General features: G+C 44.2%; 1 protein-coding gene across 1 annotated transcript in view; it reads right to left on the reverse strand.

The window, feature by feature from the left end:
* TG (thyroglobulin) overlaps positions 1 to 17,232 on the reverse strand; it is a 197,196-nt gene that overhangs the window by 15,570 nt on the left and 164,394 nt on the right. Inside the window, exons 43-44 of the mRNA XM_018563072.1 lie at positions 9,665 to 9,832; positions 415 to 596 (exon numbers count right to left, since the gene is read on the reverse strand). Of these exons, the coding sequence (XP_018418574.1) occupies positions 415 to 596; positions 9,665 to 9,832 (350 nt within the window). The remainder of the gene's footprint in view (positions 1 to 414; positions 597 to 9,664; positions 9,833 to 17,232) is intronic.

Below are 17,232 nucleotides of genomic sequence, written 5' to 3' on the forward strand. Positions count from 1 at the left end.
TATGGCAGACATCGCCGGGATCACTTGTACAAAACAAGCATTGGCTTCCCCGCTGTACATTTGGCTCTGCTTGCCCAAGGCAGGGCTAAATGTAGAAAACAACTACCCGCCCGACGCCCGAAACTGCATGTCCCGGGCATCGGGAGATAGGAATTTCACACCCCTGCTGCCCCTCTACTCCCTGCTGCCCCAAGGCTGGGCCTTGGTTGGCCTTGTGGGAAATCCGGCCCTGCCTCTAGCTATGGTGCAACTACAAATCCCATGAGGCACTGCAAGACTCTGACAGCCACAGGCATGACTCCCAGAAGCAGATGCATGATGGAATTAGTAGTTTCCCTACAGCTGGAGGGTTGGAGTTTGCCTACCCCTGCACTATAGGTCATAGTGCTGATGGTCTCAGAGGGTTCCACTTACCGGGTGGAGTTCTCCAAAGCTCTGGAAAAGCTGGAATAGTCATCTGTGGAATGCTGAAGAGAGTAGAACCAAACAGCGGCCTCTTGGACGAGCGGGTTCCTCTCTTCACCTCCTAAGGAGTTCTGCAGAGCCTGATAGAATGACATCTTGCTGTCTCCTCGGCCTTGACTTTCTTCAAATCTCTGGTGGAACAAGAGACAGATCCTATAAAGCTGGAAGTATGACCAAGAGAAGTTCCCGCAATGGTCTTCATCGGGCATTGGGCATCAATGGGAAATTGTTGGCTCTCATGCAGTAACAGTAAAACCGTCACTCTATTTTTTTATTGGATTTCCAAAAATACATCAGGGGGTTAGATAGGAGATGTTTTTTATGGAGCAATCTATTATAAAAGGAGGGCAAATGTCATGTTATTCATCAACCTCAGGTGCACTGCATATCCAAGAGGGTGACCCCAGTTTATTCTGTTGCAGGTAAGCAATTCAACTTTAGATAAATTCTAACAATGAACAATTCAATTCTTTTATTTGCTCCATTTTTGGTCTGTTAAAAATACCATTGAAAGTGTTTTGTTCTGTGTAAAAAAGCTTGTAGTTACACAGCAGCTAAAGTGCTAAGGTTGCCTTCCCCTGGTGTAAGTTCTGGGGTACAGTGGATTATGCACAGCTCCCAACTGTCCCTTATTTAGAGGCGCCTTAGCCACTATGAATGCTGTGTTGACCACACAATAGTTGCTAAAAAACACTGGTGGCCCCACAGCAGCATTGGTTGTTATGGTGTGCCTACCTGCATGGTAGCAACCGATGGGCCGGATAGAGTTATTGGTTGCTAAGATGCTGGCAGACCCACAGCACCATTGGTTATTATAGAGCACCTGTATCTGCATCCTAGCAACCAATGGCCTGCAAAGAGTCATAGGTTGCTAAGATGTCGGCAGCCCCACAGCACCATTGGTTATTATAGTGTGCCTATCTGAATCCTAGCAACCAGTGGGCCACAGAGTCATTGGTTGCTAAGATGCTGGTGGCCGCACCACGCCATTGGTTATTATGGTGCACCCGTCTGTATCCTAGCAACTGTTGGGCTGCATAGAGTCATTGGTTGCTAAGATGCAAGTGGCCCCACAGCACCATTAGTTATTAGAGTGTGCCTGCCTGAATCCTAGCAACCAGTGGGCCACATAGAGTCATTGGTTGCCAAGATGCTGGTGGCCACACCGCGCCATTGGTTATTATGGTGCACCCGTCTGCATCCTAGCAACCAATGGGCACACAGTCATTGGTTGCTAAGATGCTGGTGGCCCCACAGCACCATTGGTTATTATAGTACACTTATCTGCTTCCTAGAAACCAGTGGCCCACATAGAGTCATTGGTTGCTAAGATTCTGGCAGCCCCAGAGAGTCATTGGTTATTAAGGTGTGTCCACCTGCATCCTAGCATCCAGTGATTCTGTTTGGCTCAGCTGATGGCATTCTAGCAACCACGTATGTGGGTTGCACAGTGCCATTAGTTGCTAGGACAAAGGCGTCCCTGAGTTTGTTTCTCTTGGAAGTTAGGCAAACCCAAATTTCCGGCTGGGTTCAGTGAACGTCCAAGCAAACCAAACCCAGGCTAGTCCACTCACCACTGATAGAACCCATGGCTGTTTTTTTATTCACCTTACTATAACTCATCTGGTTATTCTGTCTCATCGGTCCCCATGCTTTACTCCACATAAGTGTTTTTTATTTTATTTTGGGGGGTATAGATGGGTCTATATGACACTTGTGTGCTCTGATGAGATATAAAACCCTTATTACTAAAATCATGTTTACCATGTAACAACAAATTCAGAACACAATCCGCAAAAAAAAGTCTATGTAACACCAGAGAGAGCTGAAACATGAGGTCATTTTATCATTCGTGAGGTGAGTGTCACAATATTCATGATATACTGTCATCAGCCCCCTCTTCCCTGCATGTAAGGTTACCTAATGTTCCATTTACAGGAAGTGGAAAGGGACAGGAAGTGGATACCAAAAAGAAGAAACTGTGCTGTCTGACAGAACTGAATCCTGAGATATGTAAAAAAAAAAAAAAGTCCACGGGCCCCCTTACGTAATGGCAATCTACAAACAGATACTTCTAGATAATTGCTGCCTTTTTATTCTTTACATAGCTTAGTTTAATTTTTCTCTCCATCCTTCTCATTTTTACTAAGAGCACATGGCCCCATCTCCCTTCACTTCCTGGAAATCTGACACATGTGACTGGAACATGGCTTTTCCCTAAGATGTTGCAAGTTTTTGGAGTTTACAGATGAGATTTCCCAGCAATGCACTGTTATCAGGGGAGTCCCTAGCCTTTTTGCTGCCTCAGGGTGGCGGTAAGGGGGGAGGGAGTTGGGGCTGGATGGTACAGAATCAGTAGGAAGGGAAGGGGCTGGTGGAGACTGATGCCAATAAGGAGCTGGGTGGGGAGATGTGTAAGAGAAAGCTGTATTTGAGAAAGCTGGTCGGATGTTCAGTGAAACGTCTTCAAGAAAAAAAAAATATAGCAAGTCCAGTTGCCTTGACTGATTTTTTTTTACAGATATAGAGATGTGTAAGAGCTCTGCATTTCCACGCCCAGCTCTTAACAACCTGGGATGATCTGGAAAGCATCCCGCTAAGCTCCTGCCAACCTGTGATATTACTTGTTGCCAGGAGCTCAGCAGGATGCTGGTCAGAGCACCCCAGGTTGCTAACAGCTGGGCATGGAGATGTGTATGGCCCTTTCACATCTGCCCGCCTAAATCTTAGTAACCTGGGATGCTCTGGCAGGAAAGGGGGCGGCAGGCACACTGCAAACATTGTGCAGCAGAGCAGCCATCCCGCTTTGCCTGCCGCCCCCCACGTGACCCAAGGAGATACCGCCTGAAGGCAAGAGTCTCAAGCTGGCTCATTATAGGGACTGTCCTTACTGTGATGCAGTCTTCTCAGAATGCATCTATTAGGCCCAGATGACATCACTTAGGACCAGGAAGTGGAAAAACAGTAATTGTAAGTAAAAGCAAAATATTCTTGTTTATCTAATAAATGTTAAATTAGTTCATATCAGGCCCGCTTTAAAGCCCAGCATCACTTTTCCAGTAAACTGTAATGTTATTGTGCAGCATAGTAAAATCACCTCTGTAGATATATCACATTACACAGCTTGCTCCATTCATCTACAAATGTTCTATATACATAGTATACTGTACATCTATATACATAATATATTTCTATATGCATAATATTTAATAATATGTCGTCATCATCAAGGATTCGTGTTCCATACTTCTCGGTTCACATAAATGTTTGGTCATAAAACTTGTTGCCAATGTATACAGATGAGGTCTGTAAATTCTACCAAAAATGGTTCAACCTTGTATCGTTGATCGCATGGACCTCTAATGTGATATAATGTTTTATTACAGAGAGTTCTGACAATATTTGACTCACACAGGTTTCCAAATATTTGTACAAATCAACGCTCCTTCAATGAGGTAAGTATTGCAATGTTTCTGCATGGTGGGAACCCATAGCGTAATGAAATGTGTATCAGCAAACGAGTAATATGATTTCAACTGTACAAAGGAAGTGTTTTTTTTTTCTTAGCTTTGCGTCTCTTTTGCGGCTCAAGTAGGGTGAGCTACAAGTTTGGTCTGAACACAGGTTCTGCCCAAACTATGCTTGTTTGGGTATTTGTCTAAACACTATATATAATAGCGGTGTACTGTATCTGCCGCTAGTATATATGACAGCTTCCTGTGGGCAATGGTTGCTAAGGCAGTGGCAGGTCCAGGAGTCCTTAGCAATCACTAATGTCACCCATCCCATTCACTTACACAGCTGGGATCCCCGACCATGTAAGCAAAGGGGCAGGGAGAATGGTGACATCACTGACCAAATATTGCCTTGACCACATTTAGTAAGTGATGTCACTACTACTCCCTCTGCTTTCCTTCCTTCATTCAACAAGTGGCCAGTGGTGCAGGCAGGCCGGCAAATTTTTTCTCTTTATCATTGGTGGAGTCATTGATCATGATTGACAAGGATTTACATGGCTGGACAGCATGATTGTTGATACATGTGCAACACAGGACTCTTTTTGGGTTTTTTATTTTATTTTTTTAAATGTTTGGATGCCTTTATTTTAGGGATGCATCGATATATCGGCCGCCGAAACCTATCGGCCGAAAATGGCACTTTTGGCTAAATGCAGCGGTGCATCTGTGTATTCTCTCCTCCCGCTGGGGGCTGCTCTGTGTCCCAGTGGGGAGGAGATAAACTGTCACAGACAACCGAGCGTTGCAGGAGGAGAGTGCTGTAAGCGGCCGGCGTCTCTCTTCCCCGCACCGCTCAGCCTCCTGCGACAGATCGGCAGAGCGGTGTGTGGGGGCGGAGACAGCTTGTAGCGCTGTCACAGGAGGCTGAGCTTTCCTCCCTGCAACGCTCACTCAGCCTCCTGTGACAGCGTGTCAGAGAGGAGAGCGGGTACAAGCAGTCAGTGATCGCTGAGTGTTTGTACATGATTGAGGACAGAGTATGTTTACTATATTCTCAATTATATGAATGGGAAGTGATCTACATCACCTCCTGTACATTCATGATTGTGTTTATAGTAAACATACTCTGTCCTCATGTTATAAATGAACAGGAACACTCAGTATAGAGGATTTCTGTTCATGTCCTCAATCTCTTTTTCTATTTTAAAAGGGAAATATCAGGGGTCTGTTTAGCGCCTAAAAATAAAGTAAAAAATAAAAATATTTAATAAAAAATGAATATATAAATAAAAATGAATACAAAAAATTAAAACGTTTATAAAAAATAAATACAAATAAAATTGAAAAAGTTAAAATAAAAAACAATTTTGGTTTCGGCCTGACATTTTATTTTATTTCGGTTTCGTTTCGGTTTTGAAATTTTAATTTCGGTGCACCTCTACTTTATTTACTGCTTACTTTCTTGGGAATGAATAGGTTGCATCTGGGGCCCCCTTTATTTTCAAAGGCCGCTTTCCAGATTCCGATTGATCAGAGTTGTAGGGAGGAAGCCCTTGTCCTCATCAACATGAGGACAATGAGCTTTGCCTGTAACAGTCCTGGTCAGATGACCACCCCACCCTTCTTTGAAGCATAACACTTGTAATGAGGGGTGTGGCTGTTACTCAGCTATATCAACACAGACCTCTGCAATGAGAGGGCAGAAATTAGTATTTTCACTGAGAGAAAATGCAATATAAAAGCAATTTCAAGCAAAAATCAGTCACAAGACATAACGTGCAGAGGGGACATGCCTATAAAAAAGGTCTGAGATTTCAAATGGCCTTTAAGAGTTTAAAAAAGGCTTTTGATAAATAAAGGAATCTCCATTTCCAAAGAATACATTTTGTTCCAGAACATTCCGTTGGGTAGATCAATTTTGGAATATTCAGTTGTGCCTTTCCTGTTTTCTGGGGTTTTCTGGTCTTTTCTGGGTCACAGAACAATGTTGTGTTTCACAGTAAAATGTGTTTGCCTTGTAAAAAGAACCTTAATAGCAGTTCTATTGTTTATAAAGTGGGACAGAGTGTCACTTCACTGACATAAATGTTAAAACTGAGGGAGCCAAAATAAATGAGGAATCCCATTGGGAAAACTAGTAGTAGTAAGTGGCATTCAGCAGGACTTGCTCTGTAATGTTGAAGACGGTCCGTAGCTTCTCCAAGCCACTTCTTCAGTGATAATTAGTGTCAGGAACATACTCCAACATTTATATCCACACAGGTAGCACAGACAGCCTAATCCAGTCACCATGGAATGTGTCAAGGCAGATGTTGATTGCCCAAGAACAGGATGGGAGGCGTGAAGGTTGTGGAATCACCTGTTGTAGTGATATAGTCCAATCCTATTTTTCAGGTAGTCTCCATAGGTGTTAATCCTCTACCTCTACCACAGAGGTAGAGATGCGCATTGGATGTGCATGACAGATGGTTTAGAAGGCCCCCACCCCTGTAGAGGGATTGTTGTCCCAGTTTGTCATAGATGGCCTCTTTCGAACCAGTTGTTTTTCACATATAAAGCTGTTTTAACATCTACAGCCTGGCGATTTGACAACAATTCCCACCTTCAGCACTGTAAATTGAAAGATTAACACCTATGCAGACTTCCTGACACCAAGGATGGAATTATGTAACTAGAACAGGGTGGTTCCACAATTTTTTACACCTCCCATCCTGTCAACATTTGCCTTGACACATTCCATGGTAATTGGATTAAGGTTCTTGTGCTACCTGTCTGGATATAAATGGTGGACTATGTTCTTGAAACTTATTAGAACTGAAGAAGTGGCTTGGATGAGCTATGAAATAACTTCAACATTACAGAACAAGTCCAGTTGAATGTGACTAAGTGCTACTAGCTATACCATCACCTGAATGAATGAGAACATTAATAGACAAATCAATTGGAAGCTCTAAGGTCACAATATATATATAAAGCTCTCCTACATCATCATGACCTGTCCATGTGTGCCACCTTGTAATGTGAAGCTGACCCATGAGTAACTTTACAAGTCTGTTCCTGACATACCATACTATACAGCAGGAGCAGCATTTTTCACAATAGTTCCTCCTTTTATAGTAAAAAAAAAAAAATCCTTGAGCAGTCCTTGAGAAAATGTAATCAGTCAGCTGCTGGCAGGAAGTCTCAGGCCTCGTTCCTATATATATATCGTCATCCTTTGAAGAAAAGTCAAGACTCTTGAGCATGATTACAGTCTCAGACACAGTGCGTTTCGGCCCAATTCTGGCCAGAACGCACTGCATCGCATTGCGGCCGACTTACTATGTTGTGTGGCAGGAGGGGGCGTGGCGGTCCATTGAAGTGAATGGCACCGTAGGCACGCCCTCCGGCCGCAATGCCATCTGCCGCACATTATACCTGCGGTCTGGTCCTGCCAGGTCCGAACAAAATGCTACAAGCACTATTTGGTTTGGACTGGACCGCAGGCATAATGTGCCAGAATCGGGCCGGAAAGAATGAGAATGAGGCCTAAATCTACTCTCCTCCTATGATCAGACTGTAACATTGTAACAAGTCACAAAGTGACAGTGATCTGAGTCAGACATTTGGGAACACATCCAAGAACTGCACAGGTGCAGAGTTTACATGATTGCATCATCTTTGAGCTAGCATCTCAGTCCAAGATGTAGGTGGTGACCCTGGATGATGCCTGAATAAAGATGGTTTTGTCTTTTTAGATAGAAAAGCAGATGAAGGCATTGTCAAGGGGAGTACTGTGATCTCTGTGAGAAGTAATAAATACCTGGAAGGGTTGCACTGACACTTAGCATGCATGGACTTCATCCAAAAAATTAGCTGATGCCAGGTCTGTTTTAAAGTAGGAATACGCTCTCAAAAAAACATTTTGGGGGTTATTCACAAAAGGGTGAAGAGTTTGGAGAAGGCAGGAGAAGTGACCAATCTAGGACAACATAGCTGAACTGGAAAGTGAGCTGAATTGGAGAATGTTTCCACATCAGCTATTGCTCCCTTCTCCGGCCTTCTCCAAACTCTTCACCTTTTAGTGAATAACCCCCTTTGACTTTAATATCACTTTAAGTCGTCCTTTGAAGAAAACTCTTGGTTTGAGTCAAGACTCTTGAGCATGATTACAGTCTGAGACTTCATATTTGCATATGCGTGCTGGCTAAATGTCACACAGAAAAAAAAAAAAGAGGTGAAATCTATTGTAAATCTCTGTCAGCAGTACGAATGTTAGAAAAGCATGCTGACTAATGGAACATATATTTCCTGACAAGTCCCAATAGCTGACACGCACAGGGCAGATGTGCCAATAGATACAGTTTAGTACAAATGTGCTTTCCTAGAAAGACTGGCCCTTACTTATACAAAAGATCCCCATGTTCTTGGAAGGGTCAGTGACTGGAAGGTTACAGGCAGAGGCGTAACTAGAAATCACAGGGCCCCATAGCAAAATTTTGTATGGGGCTCTGTGATACAGGCCCCATAACGGCCACCTGGGTCGCTATGGCTATTGTTACGCCACTGGTTACAGGCATGGCACATGTTCAGACTGGGTTGGATTCCAGGCAGATTTAAAAGTCACAAATGAATGCAGCTCATGTTCATTAACAGGTCCCCCGAAGTACACAGGGCACACAAAGCATGCTCTGTCCCTGCCCAAACCCACCGCCTCCAATGCCTGCTGTTATTACCGTCAACTCCAGGCTGTCAATATGACAGCCAGGGCTTGCTATGCAAATAAAGCAGCAGGTCAAAAACAGCACTTCTGCAAGCAGTTGTTGAATGTTTGCCAGTTTTTGAAAATCAAAGCAGGCTGTAGATTGGGATGGAAAGGTCATTTTATTAAAATTAAAGTGGACCAGATATAAATTTTAATGCTATGTATTTGTAACACATCCCGGGATTTATTACCAATCACAAAAATCATGGTACTCCCTTGATAATGCCTCCATCTGCTTTTCTTTTCAGAAGCGTGGAGCCAACATCATTGAGAAGTCCTTGAGATTCATGTGATCATCTTTGTTCTGCTACCATCCAGAGTCAGCATCTACTTCATGGACTGAGATGTCGGCTCAGAAATGACACCATCATGTAAATCCTGGTGCTTATGCAGCTCTTGGCTCTGGTTACAAAAGTGACACAGATCAGCCCCTGCTGAAGCCTCTCACCTTGTGACTTGATACAGCGTTTCAATCTGCTTACTAGAAGATATGTTGTCCGCACAACATTCTGCTTCGGAATGTCCTTTTAATTCGTATTCCTTTAGCATGACATGTGAATGCATTCACGTCATGGTAAAGGAATACAAATAAAAAGGACATTCCGAAGCAGAATAGTGTGCGGACAACATATCTTCTAGATTGTATATTGTGGCGTCATCCACCAGTTGCTCCAGTACCCGTTGGATTTTGGGGTACATCGGTACGGTGTGCGAAAGGGATATTACAAAGTCAATCTGCTTACTGGGGCAGGGGGGGCTGAGAAAATGCTTCTTCCTTCCCGCAGCAGAGTGGTGACATCATTTCAGAGTAGGCAAAGTTACTGAACTGGAGTTCAAAGACAGCTTTATAAAAATAAAACGTGGAGCTTTTTTGTAAAACGATCCTTTGCTGTGCTTTGTGACATGAAGATTTGGAAGGTTGCTCACAGCACCACTTTAAGTCCTACAATTACTTGTGTAGGATATAAAAATTATATGTATTTTTCCTAACACTTACCTTAATAGCTTTGGCCCTGCTGATCAGCCCGTCATGCTCAGTACTTCCAATAAACAAGTCTATATTCTGGGCAGCTTTCTGCTGGAGAAGCCTTGCTGGTGTGTCCCTCAGGTAGAAGCCATCTATAACAGGTCCCCATGTTTGGAAGGGTCCGCGAATGGCAAGAAGCTATAAAGTAATAATAAAGAATGGTCAGCTGTTGGTACTTTATACCTTCCTGAACTCTGCAGAACTCTGGAGGGAAGGAAAAGATTAAGAGAGGAAGATTGGGGCTCCTTTACTAGAGAGAACAGACAGTGGTGTCACAAGGGGGATGTGGGGGGTGCAGCCTGCACCCGGGTGACACCATTGGAGGGGTGACACTAATATGACACTAATATGACAGCCATTTTGGTGTCACCCCCTTTGAAAAGTCTGGCACTCGGTCATAGATCCAGAGCCTGACAGTTTCAGGAGAGAGGAGGGGACCCGGTGGCATACCTTATCCTGCCAGGTGAACGTCCCCTCCTTTCTCTGCTGGTGTCCATCACCAAGATGGCCGCCGGCAGGTATCAATTAGATGACAGTGCATGCGTGATGACGTCGCAGTGGGGTGTCATCCGGTATCCGCTCCGGATGACACCCGGCCTCGGGACACCCCTGAGGATAGAAAAGATTATTTAAGAGGTCTAGTGGAGTCCATGCCTTGATGGGTCAGGACTGTGTTGATGGGGGACCTACTCAATATTAGGCTGGTGGTCATAATGTTATGGCTGATTGGTGTAAGTATAAGAGATTTATTAATTATAAGCAGGGTAAGGGAAAGAACATATTTTCTATTAGACAACTGGAAATGAAAACATATGGCTGTACAGGCAGTCCCCAAGTTACAAACATCCGACTTACATACAACTCCTACTTACAAACGGAGGCTATTACGGTACAGCAGGGGTAGTTGTAATGCTACTGCACTCGTGCCGACGTGCAGTGCCTGCCTTTTTGGGTCTGGTTCGTAGTGCTGTACATACATAATGCTGGTTTCTCCGCCCCACTCTCCACGCTACATGGGTCCCTATGGCAAGATGGGGATGCCAGACACCCGATACTATGGGTGGTAGCAGTGGCGCAACTATTAACAAAATGACCTTTGTTCCTTAGCTCCGCCACTGACACACAGCAAAACAAACTTTATAGGGGGTTAACGTTTCCCTATGCTATCCAAAACAAACAAAAATTTGGGGGCTGGAGTTCACTTAAAAAAATTTACCTGTTCCAACTTACATACAAATTCAACTTAAGAACAAACCTACAGCCCCTATCTTGTCCGTAACCCGGGGAGTGCCTGTACTAATAGAATATATGGTATGACTCCCATTAGGAGATTCAGGTGTGATATGATAAGAGTCCGGGTACAAAATAAACAAAAAACAAACAAGCCAACAGAGTGAAAATATTTTGGATGGTTATAAATAAAACTTACTAGCTATAGCTATATACGTTTCTGCCCTTGCAACATTTAAAGGGATAAAACATGGGAAAAAGTGTATGTATTTATTGTTGTTATGGGTTTTTTGCCTCTACATACACTTGTAGAACTGATATTTTTAAAACTTTTCTTCCAAAAAAACATGGTTTTCGGTTTTGTTCTTTACATTTCTTATTCTGTGAATTCTGTGCTGTGTGTGGCTCCTCAGCTGACTCCACAGATGACTGTTTGTGGCCTGTACGGCTCTTTCATTTCCCCAGTTTCTTAGGAGTTCAGTGTGGAACAGATTTGTGATACAATAAGTAACAAATTGCCCCATCTGAGTAGTCAATACTACTAAAGGCCAACTACCACTGTTTCTGCAGCTGGTACGTGTAATAAATATGATTATCATGGGAAAACTTCGGACTATAGCTACAGAGAGTGGAGGAAAAAAATGCATATAGCTTCTGGCTTTAAAGAGGAACTGAACTCTTGCAGACGATCCTTTATCCATTACCGGCTTACATTCATTGGCCACTTTATTAGGTACACGTGTTCAACTGCTCGTTAATGGAAATATTTAATCAGCCAATTGCACAGGAGCAAGTCAATGCATTTAGGCATGTAGACATGATCAAGACAATCTGCTAAAGTTCAAACTGAGCATCAGAATGGGGAAGAGCGGTGATTTAAGTGACTTTGAATGTGGCATAGTTGTTACTGCCAGACAGGCTGATCGAGTATTTCACAAATTTCTGATATGGTGGGATTTTCACGCACAACCATCTCTCGGGTTTACAGAGAATGATCTGAACAAGAGAAAATATTGAGTGAGCGGCAGTTCTCTATGCGAAAATACTTTGTTGATGTCATAGGTCAGAGGAGAATGGCCAGATTGGTTCAAGCTGATAGAAAGGCAACAGTAACTTAGATAGCCACTCCTTACTTCCTCCACTGGCTCCTAATCACCCAAAGGATAAAATCCAAAATATTACCAACCACTTACAAAGCCATCCACAACTCTGCCCCCGGATATAGTTCAAACTTCATCTCAAAGTATAACCCTAATTGTAAAATGCTCCCTCATCAAATCCTCCCATGCTCACTTCCAGGACATATCTAGAGTCTCTCCCATTCTTTAGAATTCCCTACCCCAACTCTGTCTCCTACTCTGAATGCCTTTAGGCGTTCCCTAAAGACTCATCTCCTCAGGGAAGCCAATCCCGCCTCAACCTAACCACTGAACCATCACGTTCTCAAATAATTCATCCCCACACAGCTACCACCTCTTGTATCACTTATCCCTCCCTTTTTAGATTGTAAGCTCTCAGGGGTAAGGCCCTCCTTACCATCTTGTCTTCACTTGTATTGTAACTGTAACGTTTTCCTTATATTGTAAAGCACTGCGCAAACTGTATAATAAATCCTGTATAATAATAATAAAAATAAGTTACAACTGAGGCCTGCAGTAGAGCATCTATGAATGCACAACACGTCCAACCTTGAAGCAGATGGCCTACAGCAGTAGAAAACCACACCGAGTGCCACTCCTGTTGGCTAAGAACAGGAAACTGAGGCTACAATAGACAAGGGCTCACCAAAACTGAACAATAGAAGATTAGAAAAACATTGCCTGGTCTGATGAGTTTCAATTTCTGCTGTGGCTTTTGGATGGTCGGGTCAGAATTTGGCATTAAAGAATGGATCTATCCTGACTTGTATCAACGGTTCAGGCTGGTGGTGATCTAATGGTGGTGGTAGTGGGGGGATATTTTCTTGCCACACTTTGGGCCCCTTAGTAACAACTGAGCATCCTTTAAACTCCAACTCCAGTACTCATACTCGTGAAAATGCCCCGATACTAAACGCAGATACCGGTGTTCTGTCGAGAATGCAGACGTAGTCGAATTTGCTGACCTCAGCATCTGCGCTTGCGATTTATTTACAAAGTATTTCGTTTAAATCGTTAATTGTGACTGTTAATAATATTACACCCATCATTTACTACCATGGACTTTGTAAATAAATGGCGGTTTCCTCGTTAATCCTGTCTGTGCGCAGATACTACAGCTCCAGCCTAGGTGTCTCCACATTGGTGATACAGGCACTGGTCTGGGGGAGGGGTTCATTAAAAAAAACAGGTTCTGCTCACTCAAAGGTTGTATGCCGCAGTCTTGACTGGACATACACCTTAACAGACCTGCTTATTCACTTCTGGGAAGAGGGAACCGAGCTACTGAAATCAAACCTGAAGGTATTTTCTGCTGTAAACATTGAGGATATAACAAATTTAACAAATTTGTTTAAATAACAAATTTTCCAGGAGTGTAAAATAAATGTATTTTTATTCCTAACCTCTTGTTTATGGAAAAGCCCTGGGGCCATACTAAAACAAACAAACTTTTAAAGTCAGTTTTCTTTCTTTCAAAACATTGATATATATTAATTTTGTTTTCATTCATTTTATTTGTTATTGTTTTCACTGTCACATTAAACAAAACATTTTTTTCCATTTACAGATCACGTTGCCATGCTTTGTACCAGACTTGGTCCAATACATGACTATCGGCCGACGGTGAAGGGCGAGGAGGCGGAGCAGCGCAGGGCCCCAGCATTGCCACTGCAGCGGCTTCGAGACATGCTGGGGCCCCATCAGCGATGCTGCTCGTCTGATGTCGAACTGGCCGGACGTGACGTCACGTCAGTGACGTGGCGTCACTTCTGGCCTGTCCGGCGGCAGATGTGTGCAGGTAAGAGGAGCTAGGAAGGAAGTAAAGGAGGAAGGGGGATGCAGCCCTGACCAGTCCACCTGAGACCCCTTCAGAGCTCACCATAGACAGTCTCAGATGGGCTGTGCAGCATCTATGGTGGGCTCTGCAGGGTCACTCACAGGTCGGTCCTGTGTCCAGCGCGTCACTAAGCCCTGCGTCCAGCGCGTCACTAAGCCCTGCGTCCAGCGCGTCACTGAGCCCCATGTCCAGCTGCGGGGGGGGCGGCCTAAAGTGTAAGGGACCCCACAATTTCTGATGGCTGCCCTGTTTAAAAAGGACACGTTATATAATAAAATGTATACTTTTTGTTTACAGTAAAACTACTTTTATTAAAACGTATACTATTCTAACCAGAAAAAAAACTGATTTTTAAGGGGTTTTTTAATGTCCTTTGGTTGATGGATTCCATAGAAAATAAAATAATTTTTGCAAAACAATATTGCCAAGAAAGAGCCTGGTTTCTCCCAAAAATACAATGTATGTATTACTTTGCTATCTGAAAAAAGAATTCCGAGCATATGAAATCTTAACCCTTGCACTGGGGCTACCCCGCACTGCAAGGGTTAAGTGCTTGTTTTTAAGTGCTACAATAATATTAACCCGATGACAAAGTACGAGGGGAGGCCAATAAGTTCTTACCCTCACCATGATCTAGATGTGCTAGGGATCTGAAATTTTGCAGTTTTATAGGTGGATATCTTAGTAATATGCATGCCAATTTTAGTTTTTGTAGGTCGTGGTGAATTTCAGTTGGAGCCAAGAGAAATGGAGTAGGTGTCATGCCGGACAAAGTTGAATACCGAGCCGTAATTAGGTTCCTTCACCTTCAAGGGAAATCTGCCCAAATAATCCATAAAGAGATGCCAGCTGTGTATGGAGAGGATGTCCATCATACAAGACTGTCAAACAATGGAAGAGAGAATTAAAGCATGGTCGCACAAATATACAGGATGAGCCATGGGAAGGTCGTCCGTCAACTGCCACAGAACCAAATGTGGTGGCGAAAGTTAAGCTCGGTATTCAACTTTGTTCGGCATGCATATTACTAAGATATTCACCTATAAACCTGCAAAATTTCAGATCCCTAGCACATTTAGATCATGGTGAGGGTAAGAACTTATTGGCCTCCCCTAGTAATAACAAAGTTGTTGCCAAATAAACAGGACCATAATGGAAATGTAAAAATTGCTCTGGTCCATAAGGAGTATACAGGTACAAAAAGCTGAAGTGAATAAAAGGCGAACCATGGGGTAACTTTTTTGCCCATAGTTTTCTTCAGGGTCACAGGAGGAGATATACTAATGTCCTCCGGTGACCCAATACTCAGTATACAGTGGGGATGGATCCCGACAGTACTGTCAAGATCCATCCCGCTGCCTGATTGACAGCTGGCTCTGCCTCTCTAGAGTCAGAGCCAGCTGTGCCGGCCCCTTTTCTTTCAGTCAGCGCTGGAGAAACAGATAGGGGAAAGGGGAATCCCTGCGGGGAGCCATGCCTGACTGTCACCTGTTTCTGCAGGAAGAGGATAATGAAGATTGCGATCGGCAGGGTGTTCACTCACTTCCCGATCAATAGAGCTGACGTGTGACAGCTTCAGTGTCATAGGTCGGCTTGAGTTATAGGCTTTTGTTTTTTATTTTGGGGGATAGAGAGGGACAGGGTTAGATTTTCTGTTTGGTTTATGTAGCTATCTGCATCCATACTGGGAGATATCCCTTAATTTGCTGTCATTATAGTAAATGAGGGATGCCAAAAGGGTGCGTACAGATGTCACCAGGGTGCATACAGATGCCACCCGGGTGTGAGCAGATGTCACCAGGGCTGCGTGCAGATGTCACCAGGGTGCGTACGGATCTCACCAGGGTACTTACGGATCTCACCAGGGTGCGTACAGATCTCGCCAGGGTGCGTACAGATCTCGCCAGGGTGCATACAGATCTCGCCAGGGTGCGTACAGATCTCGCCAGGGTGCGTACAGATCTCGCCAGGGTGCGTACAGATCTCGCCAGGGTGCGTACAGATCTCGCCAGGGTGCGTACAGATCTCGCCAGGGTGCGTGCAGGTCTCGCCAGGGTGCGTACAGATCTCGCCAGGGTGCGTACAGATTTCGCCAGGGTGCTACAGATTTCGCCAGGGTGCGTGCAGATCTCACCAGGGTGCGTGCAGATCTCACCAGGCTGCATTTGGGTCTCCCCTGGGCTCTGCGGGCAGGTGCTGGGCTGAACGTGCCGACCTAAAAGAGTGGGTGGTGAGCTGAACGAGTGCAGACAAGTCACAGAACGCCGGCTCTGGGGCTGTACTTGTGCTGTGGGGCTGTCCAGAGCTCTGCCTGCGCTGGAAAGGAGGAGGGGGATATGTGGGACCGGGCAGGCACTGTCAAAGACAGCTACTGCCAGATCCCCAGCAAGATGCCTGAGGTCCCCACAAATGCAGGACCTCAGGCAGCCAATCCGGTTTAAAAATTTATAGGGCCAGTATCATTCCTTAGTATCAGGACATTTTCACAAGTACTCATGAAAATGCCCTGTATCAGCCCTGATACCTGTACTTATATCGGTATCAGGACATCCCTAATTTCTACCTATTGGGGGTCACAGAAACCTAATCCTGACAGAAAAGATTTTGGAGAGCTTTCCCATCAATTTTTGCACTACTCCTTTAGTAAGCCATTGTATGGAAATGTATCCTCCTATCCCACCTCGGGAAGTAGGGGGGGTGTGCAGAACAAAAAAAAATCTTTATAATGCCACAAAAATAGAGAAATGAGACAGTCAGGAAATGTGGAAATAACAGTACAGATGAAAATGTTATTTTAATAACACAACAAATTGCAAAGTCACAAAACCGGTAAAAAAAAAATAAGACTGAAACTTCTACTTCTCACCTTTATAAATAGCTCCTATATGTGTGAAAAGCCCCCACAATTCTATAGACAGTGAGAGACTTAGCTGTTGGCATGCCTCAGAAGGCAGATCATGCACGCAACATGAAGCAAACTGAGGTCTGCAGCTTAAAGACTAAGGGGGTCATTCACTAAAGAGCCGAAGGATCCAGCCGTAGCTTCGGCTAATTCTTCGGCTCACTACGGCTGCCGGAACCCTACGGTTCAGCCTGGTTATTCTGCTTGGTTATTCACTCGACTGCCTTCGGGGTAATGGGTGTAACATGTTTCAGGTTACACCCATATTCATGGCGTAACATGGCACATGGTCAGAATGTTTTTTTTTGTTGTTTTTATTCTTGGGGGATACTTTGGGGATTATTGACAAAGCTGCCGAAGGCAGCCGAGTGAATAACCTAGCCGAAGTGAAGTGAGCCAAAGACTCAGCCGATACAACATCTGGATCGGC

The sequence above is a fragment of the Nanorana parkeri genome, unplaced genomic scaffold (assembly GCF_000935625.1).
Source record: "Nanorana parkeri isolate BGI_ZX_2015 unplaced genomic scaffold, ASM93562v1 scaffold629, whole genome shotgun sequence".
NCBI classification, from domain to species: domain Eukaryota; kingdom Metazoa; phylum Chordata; class Amphibia; order Anura; family Dicroglossidae; genus Nanorana; species Nanorana parkeri.